Source organism: Suncus etruscus, chromosome 11 (assembly GCF_024139225.1).
Source record: "Suncus etruscus isolate mSunEtr1 chromosome 11, mSunEtr1.pri.cur, whole genome shotgun sequence".
NCBI classification, from domain to species: Eukaryota; Metazoa; Chordata; class Mammalia; order Eulipotyphla; family Soricidae; genus Suncus; species Suncus etruscus.
Genome location: NC_064858.1, coordinates 32,576,339 through 32,590,410, shown reverse-complemented (window position 1 = coordinate 32,590,410; position 14,072 = coordinate 32,576,339). Strand labels below are relative to the sequence as shown.

Below are 14,072 nucleotides of genomic sequence, written 5' to 3'. Positions count from 1 at the left end.
CAGTGGGTTTTTACATCTCAAAGGAAGAGGTTAGGGAAAAGAGAAGTTGAGGGAAACTTTTGTTTAGGGTTCACATTACTATGATCTACTATGAGTTTTTATACATAAGGCATACAGGCATACAATTAAACACACCCAAACTCATTTTCGAGGATATGTGAAGAAAGGAATGTATTAACTGGGTCAAAATCGCTCACAGAGAAGGGGGTGTGGGAACGTGTGGGAGTGATTTCAGTTGTCCTAAAGACTAAGGAGGAAGCCGCTAGTGATATTAGTGATATTTCATGGAGAGATATACAGAGATATTAAATATTCTGTGACAAGTGAGACAGTCCTACCCAACAAAACATTTTCCTGAATCAGTAATTGTCACTAATAAAATCCTGACTGTGGGATTAGTATATATTTGTTGTATATATCAATTAGTGTTCTGCAGAACAAATAGGATTTATATGCTTGTTGGTCTTCCTTGATTATCTATATATAAAAATAGATACATATTTAAATCAATAGGATGGGGAGAAATATAATTTATGTGTTGTGGGGTTCTGCAAGCCCCCCGGAGGGGCCCGGCCAGTAGGAATCAGTTGAGAGGCTCACAGACGACCGCACCTTTATTTAGCAGGGCTAGAAGCACAACCACACCTGTAAAAATCTGAGAGAGGTTAGTAATAATGACCTTAGACGATTAGACCGTTCAAAGGTGACTTTGTTAGGGTCCTGCATCTCTTATATAGGGAAGGAGAAGGGGGCAGGCAAAAGGTGGTGTCAATCATACTTTTTGGCGCGAAAGCCATGAAACAAAGGCAGTAAATCATTTTCCAAAAGGGAGGGAGAAGCAGTGACAATCTTACAAGCACTCTTAAGTCAGCAGCTTTCAAGGAATTGCCCTATGACCCTAAAGTAGGGTTTGCAGACCACTTTCCGGAACTCTCAGCAGGTTTTATGGTGGGGTAAGCTCTGTCACATAGGGCGATGAGGTTTAGCTATTAACTCAGGAATGTAAGTAATAGGGAGACTTGGCTCCATGGTATCAGGCAGTGTCTTCCTCCCCTAGGCTGAGAAGTTACTTATTACTTGAAGGTTGCCTTTTTCCTGTTGGTATATGGGCTTATAGCAAACAGCACTTAGCACTGAAAAAATGGCAGGGAGTTTTGCAAAAGTAACCACTGAGTCAGTCACGGTAGCCAACAATGTGTTGTATATATACATATACCTGGTAATATAATATATTAGGGAATGGGTGAAATGGAGAAATTTATTTTAAGGAATTGACTTACACATCATCACAGAAACTGATATTCTTAGCATGGGCTGAGGGAAGAGTTGAATTTGCTGGCTAAGTCCAAGGCAGCCTGAAAGCAGAATCCTTCCACCTTGGAGAAACAGAAGGCACTGCCATGTACAAATTCTTTTTTCAAGTTCCTCAGCTAATTGTAAAGCCCCCAACCATATTACTGTTAGAGGGGTTATCTCCTTTACTCAAAATTCTCTTATTTAAAAGTGTATAGAGGAGGGGCAGGAGAGATAGCATGGAAGTAAGGTGTTTGCCCTTCATGCAGGAGGTCATCAGTTTGAATCCCGGTGCCCCATATGGTCCCCCATGCCTGCCAGGAGCAATTTCTGAGCCTGGAGCCAGGAATAACCCTTGAGCACTGCCGGGTGTGACCCAAAAACCATGAAAAAAAAGTGTATAGAGGACCAGAGGGGTAATACAAGGCTTGAGATATTTGCCATACATACAGCTGACTCTAATTAGACATCATACACAGTTCCCTGTGAATCCCCAGGCTCTGTTCACTCCTGAGAACAAAGGCAGAATAGCCTCTGAGCACTGCCAAGTTTGGCACAACCTCCCTACCTGAGAATCCAGAAGAGAATCAGGATGGGTAGGAAGATGATGTAAGTAGCAGAGCACATACCTGGTATGTACAAGTCCCTAAGTTCAATTTCTAGCACCTCATGCCATTGCTTGTCCATGTTCATGTTTTATTGAGTTCTTTCTGGAAAGGTCCAGATCCCTGGGCATTGCGAGTTGTAGAACTTATGAAAATAATAAGATCTAAAATGTGCCTTATGCAAGAAGATTGATGTTGGTTCAAATCACTTGGTATTATAGCCTGGCCAAGTGGATATGTAAAATTTAATATTATACTATGTATTGGAGATATATTTTTGTTTGATTTTTATTTTTTCGGGCCACACCCATTTGATGCTCAGGGGTTACTCCTGGCTATGCGCTCAGAAATTGCCCCTTGGGGCCGGGCGGTGGCGCTGGAGGTAAGGTGCCTGCCTTGCCTGTGCTAACCTAGGACGGACCGCGGTTCGATCCCCCGGCGTCCCATATGGTCCCCCAAGAAGCCAGGAGCAACTTCTGAGCGCATAGCCAGGAGTAACCCCTGAGCCTCACAGGGTGTGGCCCAAAAACCAAAAAAAAAAAAAAAAAAAAGAAATTGCCCCTGGCTTGGGGGAACCATATGGGACGCTGGGGGGATCGAACAATGGTCCTTTCCTTGGCTAGCACTTGCAAGGCAGACACCTTACCTCTAGCGCCACCTCGCCGGCCCCTGATATATTTAATATTATTTTTTACAAAGCACTTTTCCCATTTACCTTTGTTCTTAGAGTATGAGAAATTAACTATATAATTATTGTCCACATGCTCTGGTAAGAAAACACAAGTTTCTACCAAAAAGCCTGTTAAATACACAGGTTTTGATTGTATGTTTTGATTCACATTTGCTCAATAGTTACCCACTGAGCTGACTCACTTCCTTTTCATTTGACCACCTCCCAGGCACTTCCAAGACCATAATTCCTCCTGGCCCCCAATTCCTCAGCCAAGTTTCATCCTGTCTTCATCTATGTGCAAAATACATATGTAGTGCTCCCCTCCTCTCCCTGATTTCAAGATGCTTCTCACACTTTTCCCATAGCATTATTTATAGAAGCTTATAGAGAAAAAGTATTTGCTACTCTCAGAGGAATGCAAGAGGGTATTAAGATGACTGACTTCACAGGCCTAGCTAAATCCAATGGCTGAATACTTATATGTTCTGTTTATATGAATAGGGAGGGTATGCTTCTATCCACTTGACATTGACACTGAAAGATAACATCATATTGAAAACTGCGTCATTTATAAGTGTTATGCAAATTGAAACTGATTTATATATATTACCAGGACTGTTGTAAGTCATACATAATAAATCTTAGATGGGTAAGCTAATTTACATTCACTGAATAAATTCCTTTTTCACTCTGCATCTAATTTCAGATATGCTGGAAAGATTGACTAGCCTTCTGATGAAAATATACATTCTTTCTTGAGGGTATTTGACTTAATCTTGAGGATTAAGTTCAAATTTTCATTCATTAGGTTTTCATTTAAATGGAGTGGTTTTGATGAACAGACTTCACAGATTGAAATTCGAGAGTGCCTGAAATAGTCTACATATTGCTCATCTGTCATTAATTTCTGTAGTTTCTGTTTGACCGGAATGCTAGCAAAAGGCCTCATTATTTTTTTCTCAGCAATCTGGCTGCAGGATTCAAACAAAATCACATTACTACATTATTACAACAAACTACAAAACCACATTACATGTAATGGATAGAGAGGGCATTTGATTCTGGTAGTAGCTCCTGGTAACAACCCTTTGACTTTATTTTCATCAGTTGTTTAAATAAATCTCCTGGGCTTCTCCCACAGTTCTCCAACAGTCTTCCTACCAGGTAAACTCTCTTTGATCCAGTTCCAAGTTTTATCTCCATTAATTCCTTAGCATCTAGGTTGGTCCTCTGTTCCCAAACATCTGTGATACAAATTTGCCTGTTGATGGGAGTACTTCCTTAAACAATACCTAGGGACCAGGGCTGAGCTACTGCCAAACTTTTCTGAGATCAATGCCCTAGATTTATTTGGTATATACATCATTCTGACTTTAGAGCATGTACTGTATGCCCAAAACATAAATTTAAGATCTAACTGCTTAAACAGAATAAGGGGTATATACTGTGTATATGCAAGAGCCCACATTTATTCCCTGGCAACAATTTCCCACCCAAATATCTAATTGTCAGCCAGTATTAGCTCAGAATGTGGTCTTACTTGGAAAGAAGGTCTAATGTGACTAGTACAGATAAGGTCTTACTGGAGTACTGTGGGCTCCTAATCCACTTTTGGCTGGCATCTTGCTGCGAACAGTAAAATACAGAGAGACTGACAGGGGAAAGTCAAAGTTTAGAATTATGCAAAGGAGAAAACACCAACGATCACACACAAACCAACAAAAGTCAGGAAAAAACCAGCAGGAACTTCAAGAATGGTTGCAGAGATAGATGGTATCCCAATTTCAGATATACAGTCTCCCAAGTTGAAAAACAAAAGTACGATGTTTTTAACCACCCAGTTTAACTACATTGTCTGGTTGTCTTAGGACATAAATATAAAACCTCTCTATAACTCAGTTTTAATGCTCTTTTTGTTCTTGCATTACCTGAAAAAAATTTATTGCCCAATTCATCTTGAACTTTTGTATTCGAGTTTTCTCAATAATCCACTGCTAGCATCACTTTTCCTCACTCCTCAGTCATTTTCTCCTGTATTCATGGTTCAATGTTTTGAACCTTCTTGCACTTAAGAGTTGACACTGGTCTGCAGTTGAACAATTCAAAGTAACTTATTTTAGCTCAGTTGACTAGTCTTTCTTTCCTCCCAAAGAAAAACAATGATGAGTGCTAGAGACCAAATGAGACCTTCACTCCTCAGTTGAATCCCTAACAATCCCCTGAGGTGATTACTTTTGGAGAATGATTAGGGTTCAAGTAGGTCATGAGGATGGTGTCCACATTTAGAGTTGATGTCCTTAGAGGAGATACCAATAGACCTGCTACCATACTCTCATTGTGCACACGGGGAAGGAACTGTGAGAAAAGTCTGTCAAGTTCTTTCACAATACTAGATGCTCAAGTCCTAAACTCTAAGTTTTGGCCATCTTCCTTTTGAACAGTTGAGATAGGAATCTTCCTTTGCCTCTTTTTTTCTGGTTGTTCCATGTATTACCTGGTTCATAACTGCACCACTAATCTGTGTCTTCATCTTTATATAGCTTACATATAGATTTTTATATAGATTTTTCTTCTTTATAAGCACAATTTTTAGATTTAGGTTTCACCTGAATCAGACAGAACAATCTCATTACATGATGCTTCATTATAGCTCAAAGACCTATTTTTTTTTGGACCACACCCAGTAGCACTTAAGGGTTACTCTTGGCTTTGTGGTCAGAAATCACTCCTGGTAGGCTCGGGGAACCATATGGGATGCCAGAGTTCAAACCCAGGTCCATACCGAGTCCGCTGCATGCAAGGCAAAAGCCCTACTGCTGTTCTATCACTCTGGCCTCATCAAAGACCTTTTTGTCTAATAAAACCCACTCGTATATTTAATATTGGATGGGGTTAATTATACCTTTGGGGGGGATATTACTTAAATCATCAAAATGACTCTGTGGCTTGGGAAAAATAGATAAAGTACTAGAAATTGAAGTATCAAAGTAAAATTTATAAATTATAGATAAAGATGGAAAACTAGATCAAGTGATAGAGTACATGCTTCACATGGGTGAGGGCTTTGAGTTTGATACCCAAAACAACATGGTCACTTTAAGTACAAACATCACAGATTCTGAGAACCAAACCATCAAACCTGTCTACCCAGTAGAAGGTAGACCCTCCCCTATGAATCACTTTTTTTCAGTTAAAATGAAAAATAATGGCCAAAGATACTTCCTAGGTAGTATTATTTGAGCTGACACCTCTGCAACTTTCTCAGAAAGGATGGGGGTTGGGGAGATTCCCCTTTTTGCATAAGCCACAGCAGCTCAATTCCACACCATACATCCACCAACATAAATGTGACTAAGTTTATATAATATGAGCAACTGAACCTTCTCGGCCAAGACTACAGGGCTAAAATCTCTGAGTCTATTTCAGAATGGTATTGGGCTGAGCTCACATACATCCAACCTGCTACTGGAAAACACAGCAACCTCCACCCACACCTGCCATGTTCCCAACAGAAAAATGGCTCAGCTCCTATACCAATCAAAAGAAAATAATGGCTGCCTATACTTCCCAGATAGTCTAGTTTGAGCTGATACTTCTGTGGCATTCTCAGAAAGGGTATGGCCAGACCCCCACCCCTTTCTGCATGAATGACAGCAGCCTATACAATACAGTACAGTACATAACCCGTCCTCTTCAATAACAATGACTCATCTCTACAATTATCAAACTATCAAGCCATCAAATTTGTTTCAGATGTGTCTTGGACTGCATGGTTAGAGGCAGCCATGGAGCACCTCAAAATTTTATAGCTGTATTAGCTTAGTAGTATTACAGAAAATCTAATGGGAATCTGAAAGTAATCTTCTAGCCTTAGTGAGCCTAAACAGTAACACAGAAGGCTCAACTACCACCAACCACAGCCCAGTAAATCTTTGACACTGACTTTAGTAACACAATGAATAAAACAATCATTTCAAATGGATCCTGATCTCATTTTGATATTTCCATTTGCCTTTGTGTTGTAACAAATAATATGAAGTACGTAAATTTGTTTGTGTCTGCAAGGAGGCATATTATGGTGTGGGACACTTGTGAAAGGAGGGTCACATTGGTGGTGGGATGGGATTGGTGTGTAAACATTTAATGCCTGAAATGATCATACTATAAACAACTTGGTAAATTATAGTGTTATAAACAAATTCTTTAAATAACTTATGTGGCTGGAGAATAGCACAGCTTGTATGCTGCTTGCTTTGCATGCAACTGACCCAGGCATCCCATATGGTATCCTAAGCACAGAGCCAGGAGTAATCTTTGAACATTGTCAAAGCACCACCACCACAACCCCCCAAAAAAGTAACTTGGTCGGGGGTGTCACCTTCTACTTTGCCCTTATGAAGTTTAAGCCTCCAGGCTTTCCATATGATTGGAAATAAATAACAACAGAGCTACTGAATCAGAAACAGTATTTGCTTTTCCACTTAGTGACAAACTAAATCACAAAAGATTGCAAAGCATTTTGTGAGGACATGCCGCTCCTACTTTGCTACTATTCAGCTTTGGCAATTTACACAAACAGAATTCATCCAAATAAACCTCACTTATCAACTGGGGGCACTAACAGAAGGGAGACAACACACAATTAAAGTTCGAGCAGTTCGTCAGCTTCCATATGTGCACTGACTCCCCATCTCAGTCTGTTTCCACACTTTCATATCTGAGGCCTTTTCCTGTGGCTTACCAGTCTGTCCTCAAAGTTGGGGCATGCAGGGTGAGTAATTGGTCTGTTAGCATAAATCACAAAGGAGGGAAAAATTAATGGATCCAGGCAAAGCAAAATAAAGAATTGTAAGAGGCCTATTTCACAATCTAACTGCATTAATATTTGCTGAATTATATCATTCCTTTGGATAGCCACCAGTGAGATATGGAGAAATGATTAGCTTTATCTTATAATTAAACTTCTAATGAGGATTGAGAAGCTTTTCCCAGGCTCTACACTTCGTAAGTGGTCCACTGAAATAAACCAGATATTTTGACAAACTATCCATCAAGGCACTCTCGAAAGAAAGTAGATAGCCAAAATATTTTAAGCCATATAAGCTTCATTTAGAAACTCTTATAGATGCCAAGTGGAACGAACCAACAAATGACACTTTGGTTGAAGTTCACAAAAAGTAAAGTCTTATTTTCTTATGAGAACAATATAAAGTCTTTGAAAACTTTTCAAGTAGAAAAACCAGTTATGAAATAGCAAGGACAAATTTTGTTTAAAAATCTTGACAAGCATTGAGATTGCCTGAGATGAAAAGCTTCTGATTTTTGTGAACTGAAGATCAAAGTCATAATTTCTAAGGTTGGCTTCAGTTTAGGCCAAAGAGCCTGTGATTTTAAGATATTGAAACGTCAAAAGTGGACAATCACAGGAAATGGCAAATTGAGGCTCTGTGCTGGCTTTAGGCCTCTCTCCCTGAGCCGTGAAGCACAGTAAAACTACTTACACAGTTCTGTGTCTAAGCAACAGAAGACCAAGAACTTGACCTCTAAAGTACATGTTTATAAAGAACTCAGAAAGCAACAGAAGACCAAGAACTTGACCTCTAAAGTACATGTTTATAAAGAACTCAGAAGTACTTTCAGGACAATTTTGGACACTCTTGGTCACTTTGGTGGTGGTGAAGTGCAATAATTCTGCACATCAAATTATTAAGGTTAACAATACTATAACCATGTTGCAAAATTATAGTAATAAAAAATTTGAAATCTAAAAGGGTATGATTAAGATAAGCCTATTTGATTTAACCATAGTCAAATATCTCCAATTCCTTTGAAAAGACTTTCAAAGACTCTTCAAAATTTATTTAATAGAAAAATTCCTTCATGTAATGATTCATTTAAGTAATAATTAGAAGAAAAATCATGAAGATTATTATTGGTAAGTGAAACTTAAGAAGTTTCTCTACTACTGCAGTTTTACAAGAAAATCCCAGGTATTGATAACATGATGACAAGCATGGGGACAAAAATAGCAGTGGATAGTTTGCTGTATCTATTATACACTGAATAATACTAGGGGGCACTATTTATATAGATCACAGCATAAGCAATACTTTATTCCTTCTAAGAGATGCCACAGAGCAGCTTAGAAATCCCCCTTTCCAGTGGCATAGTTTTTTTTTTTTATGGTTGCCTGCTGTTATTTAAAGTTCTCTATTAATATACCTTGCTGCTATGGTATTATCAGAGTAGACATATAAAGGCAGATAGTTGTATGTCTTTCTTACTTCACTGAAGAATTTGCCCATCCACTATGTTCATAATGTCACTACCAAATTACCTAATGACTGCCAATCCTACATCTCTTAAGAAAGTGAATGTTCTTTATTCTTTGTTTCTTAGTCTTCCTTATTTTTAAGGTTCACTGCCTTAAGATCTATTTCCTCATAGAACAAAAGTATTTTTATGCACACATTTCAGTTGCCTCAAACCCCCAGGAAACTGAAACTTACTTATTTCCTAATTTTCCATACCCTAAGCATGATGAGCATAATTCATACTTTCTCTTGATCACTAAATTGCCTCTGGTATTTCTACAGATTAGCCATTTATTACCACAGTAGACTGAAATCATACAAATACAATCATATTTGTAATCACGGTGTTTAAATAAAAATAATTTAAAAAAAAAAGATTGGGATATGAAGAAAATCTCAGTGGTCTGTCACATTAGTAATTTTTTCTTCCTCTAAAAGTTTATGGGCCAGCACAGACAATTGTGGGGGGAGTGAGGGTCACCCAAAGCAAGTAAAAGTTCCCATCTAGACCTAAGTTCTATCCAAGTTCACTAGCCAAAGCATGCTGATAACAGTGAGGGGAGAGAGGTACCATCTGTCCCCAATGGAGCTACTGCAGCATCCAGTGGCCCAGGAGGTGTGATAATTCTGCTGCAGAAAAGGCAAAAGTGTCCAGTATGAACTTTGAGCCTACCCATACATACTGTGCATGGAACTCTCAAATATGTTTTCTGTTTTTCACAGGAGCTGAAACTTATTGGACTAGATATATCACACTTTGCCGCAGATCTCCCTCTGAACCGCTGTAAAAATCGCTATACCAACATCCTACCATGTGAGAAAGCCAGTGTGGGATGGGGCTACTCATGTCATTTAAGGTTAAAAGATGTTCCTGTAGATGAAGCCATGTAACCAGTCTTAAGCCAGATCCAGTGCTCTATATCCCCCAGGGCACTTCTATGTCATGATAGGCCACCTATGATGGGACAAATCATCTTCTAAGTTCTAGAGTAGGATGCAGGAGAAAGTAAAAAATAGGGAGAGGAAAGCTGGACAAGCTCTAGACCAAGTCCAGTTTCCCTAAAATCTGGAGATAGTTCATCAAGGGGAAGGAGAGCCAATAAGAAAAAAAATAACATGTTCAAGAGTAGTTGTAATAATAACTAAGATTGAAGCTGGAGCTACAGCACAGTGGGTATGGAGTTTGCCTTGAACACTATTGACCCGGGTTCAATCTTCAGCATCCCATATGGTCACTGAAGCCTGACAGGAGTAACTTCTGAGTGCAGAGCCAGTATTAACCCCTGAGCACCACTGGGTGTGGCTAACAAACAAACAAACAAACAAATAAAGGTTATGATTAAAGTTTGGCCAAAGTATTAGACTCACTAGTATCGCACTGACTAAATGTGGCATTCACTTCCTTTCTGATTAATCTTGTATCCTTTCTTTTTCTTGACAGATGACTTTAGCAGAGTGAGATTAGTCTGCATGAACGAGGAAGAAGGTGCAGACTACATTAATGCCAACTATATTCCTGTAAGTGAAAAGAAAAATAAAGAAAGAAAGACAAGCCTCCACTTACTTGCTCAAACAAATAAAACGTGTCAGGGCAACAGGGCAACAAAAATCCTGGACACAAAAATCCTGTGCCCAGGATTTTTTTAAAAAAATAAATGAAATAAAAATAAAAATAAATGAAAGCTCCTTTCCCCACTCCACTCAGAGATCCAACTCTATGAACAAGTTTCTGAACTTATATTTCAAAATAAAGAATAGGACAAAAAGGCTGGAGATTAGTAATAAATTGGTTAGCAAAAGATGAGTGGAAGTATGTAATAATATGAAATTGTTTAAAAGGTCCTCTTGTGTCTTGTGTCTCAACTTTAGTTCTGGTCAATAAACTCCCAGAAATTGTCCTGCAATTCTCAGTGGTGAACTTCCTGCATGTTATTTGACAATGATTCACACCTAAAACTTACTATGTGCTACAAGGCAAGGGCACTTCAATAAAATTAATAGATACCATCTCTATAAAAGTTGTGGTGAAGAGATTGCTAGCATGTACATGCCAGATTGTACAGTGGCATGACTGGGTGCTGCCTTACAAATCACTAAATTCAAGCTCTTGTACCCTATATGCTACTCAAATACTACCAGGAGTGATCTCTGAGCTCAGAGCCAAGAGTAAGCCTTGTGTGCCCAAATCCTTCCTATAAAACGTCATTGATTGAGAGACCAAAAGTGGCCAGGAAGTGGTAGAGTGGCCATTACATGTTCAAGGGTTCCATCTCTTGACTCCACCCAAAAAGAGAAGAAAAGAAAATTAGTAGTTTACATCAGTAAAAAGGTATGGGTGTGACTTCCAGGGGTTCCAAGTTACCTGCTTGAAAAGAAGCCAAAGCTACTTCAGAGGGTAGCATAGGTCAACATTAGCCCCATGTGGGTTGGGAGTTTCTCCTCTTTGACCCACCTTGAACTCTGGCTGTGACCTTTTTCCATGTCAACACACTCTTCTTTCAGGGCTACAATTCTCCACAGGAGTACATCGCCACCCAGGGGCCACTACCTGAAACTAGAAATGACTTCTGGAAGATGGTCCTGCAGCAGAAGGTCCAGATTATTGTCATGCTCACTCAGTGCAATGAGAAGAGGCGGGTGAGTGTCCATACTAGCCAGCATTGGCCCAGACAAGTATTTCCATAAACCTCAGACTGTCCTGCTCATTTGCTTTGGCATCCCACAATAGTTCTGTCATTAGAAAGGTTCCAGCTTTCAGCCCCTGAGCCACCTCTGCAAAGACTACTTCCCTAGTTCGTGTATCTGAAATGTCACATTGTCATTCTGACTAGGTGAAATGTGATCACTACTGGCCTTTCACGGAGGAGCCTGTTGCCTATGGAGACATCACAGTGGAGATGGTCTCAGAGAACGAGCAGGAAGACTGGGCTTGCAGACATTTCCGGATAAATTATGTAAGTCACTACCCAAGGCCTACGATTCATCTCCACACAGGGAAAGTCTGAGACTAGTGGCCCAGTCACCTTCATGTCAGACCAAGGACTACTTCTTTCTTCCAAGATAAACGTCCTCTTCTCTAAAGTATGTTTCCTATTCATGGAGAAGGGCTGAACTAAGAAGGGGCCAGATGTAGAAGAGGAAAAGGGACTGAAAGGGAAAAGACCCAGATGGAGGAGTGCCAGAGTGAAACATGGTCCTAGGAACCTGAAGGAAGAGGAAAAAGACTGGGCTGTGCATTTCTGAGGGGCTCAGGACTACAGAATACAGCACATCAGTGTCCCCAAGGTGACTAAAGATAGAATGTTCTCTTGAACTGTGTGTGTCAGACAGTTACTGGGACATACAAGGCCCATTTACACTTACAACAGAAGTTATATATAAGGCTGCTTGCATTAGATTTTACCTTTTTTAGTTCTAATTTGGTTGTGATAATTTAGTAGAAATAGGCAGGCTTGACCTAATACAGAACCATAATTCTCTTGAAATAAATTTCTGCTGCTCGGATACCTAGGAAGGCCTAGATAGCAATAGTGCAGGGGTTGGGGGCTGGGGATACTAGCTGTGTTAGACAGACAGGAGGCAGAGGGGAGGAAAAATTTGGAAATTCTTGTGCTCCTCCTACTGGAATACTCTCGGTTGAGGACAGAACTTGGTTCGAATTAGGAGAGTTCTCTTAAATGTGTTCCTCTCTGCTTTATCACCTGCAGAACAGGCTGAGGAATTCCAGCATATGGGCAGGTTAAACACACACTCTTCAGAAGGCCTGGGTTTATGAAGCACTGGGCATGTAGAAATGGATGAAAAAATACAAGAAACATTTTAATGACTCTCTAGAAGGATTTATTTTAATGGCTCTGTAGGACATATTTCAAATTTCAGTGTTCTCAAAAAGCACACCATTGACCAACAGACCCCATGCTGGCTTGCTACATTGCTGTTGTTTCAAGCTTGAAGACCAGAGACCCACAGTAGAGAGAATATAACCAGTCCTTCTAGGGAATGTTTACAGACCTTAAACACAGACAATGGAAACAGATTCCAGACGCAGAGGTGCTCATTAGGTCTGTGTTCATAAGCTAAATCTCTTCCTTAACCACAGCAGGAAGTGATTTTTACAGGGATTTTGAGACAAAGAAATAAGAATTTTTAGCAAATCCCACGTTGACTGTAACAAGTCAGCTTCCTGCTGGTCCATTTCTGTGACAATTCCATCTCCTATTTTCTCTATACTTTCCCACTCAGACATAGCACTCCAACCTTGCTGTCTTCTTTTTTAGCATCCAAGTTGCAGCCCAGTTCATCTCTGCCCTGATGGACTCTTATCATTGCACAATGAGAGGAGGCTTAGAGCAGATGGTTTGCGTTTTCTCTCTCCATGCCTGCCTTCTCCACTGTTCCGTCCATTTCAGTGGCAAGCATCTTGTTCTCATAATCCTTGTAATCCCAGCCTTTAGCTACTTCATAAATTTTAGTGGAATGAATAAATCAAAGGGTGGTGAATGAATGCATGAATAATTTGAAAAATAATAGAGCACTTGAAAAGCATTACAAACTTTATTCGACAATTTGAATGCCATAAAAACTCTGCTTTCTTTCTTGGCTATTTCAGCCAGAAAGCCAGTGCAAATTACTTGACAAATATAGGCCAAATCTTTCCCAAGCATCTAGGAGAAAAAAATTTCTGAGTACAAAATAGGGTCTGTTCCTATGTCTGTGCTTTTGACAGGAAAAGTGACATTAATCATTGCTCGGTCAGTGCTGTGTTGCTTGTCCTTGGACATAACTGATGACCTATATTTCAAGGATAATCATGTGAAAGGTTTGGAACAGGAATAAAACACTGACTAGCAGTGTTTTCTGAAAGGTATTTATGTAGTACTTCTAAGCATCTGGCACCAGTGTCCCCTTTTAGCTGTAAACATACAGTCTCAGAAAAATGTAAGCTCAATCAATGAAGGTTATGATGCTGAAGACCATCATGCTGAGCTAGTTAATTGTTTTGGTTTATTTCACTTTTGTTTATGCTCCTATTTCCTCCATATGAGCATGTGAAAACTTTCAGACCTCAAGATTATAATGAGAAAAGCTGAGCATAAGAAAACCCTTTTGGAATGGTTTTATCAAAAGGAATCAGAAGTTTTCTCATTTTGCCAAAATGGAGCAAAAATGACTCTAATGCACAATTTG

General features: G+C 39.6%; 1 protein-coding gene across 1 annotated transcript in view; it reads left to right on the top strand.

Moving 5' to 3' along the window:
• PTPRO (protein tyrosine phosphatase receptor type O) overlaps positions 1-14,072 on the top strand; it is a 265,396-nt gene that overhangs the window by 237,417 nt on the left and 13,907 nt on the right. The window contains exons 20-23 of the mRNA XM_049783694.1: positions 9,609-9,699; positions 10,327-10,403; positions 11,388-11,522; positions 11,717-11,839. Of these exons, the coding sequence (XP_049639651.1) occupies positions 9,609-9,699; positions 10,327-10,403; positions 11,388-11,522; positions 11,717-11,839 (426 nt within the window). The remainder of the gene's footprint in view (positions 1-9,608; positions 9,700-10,326; positions 10,404-11,387; positions 11,523-11,716; positions 11,840-14,072) is intronic.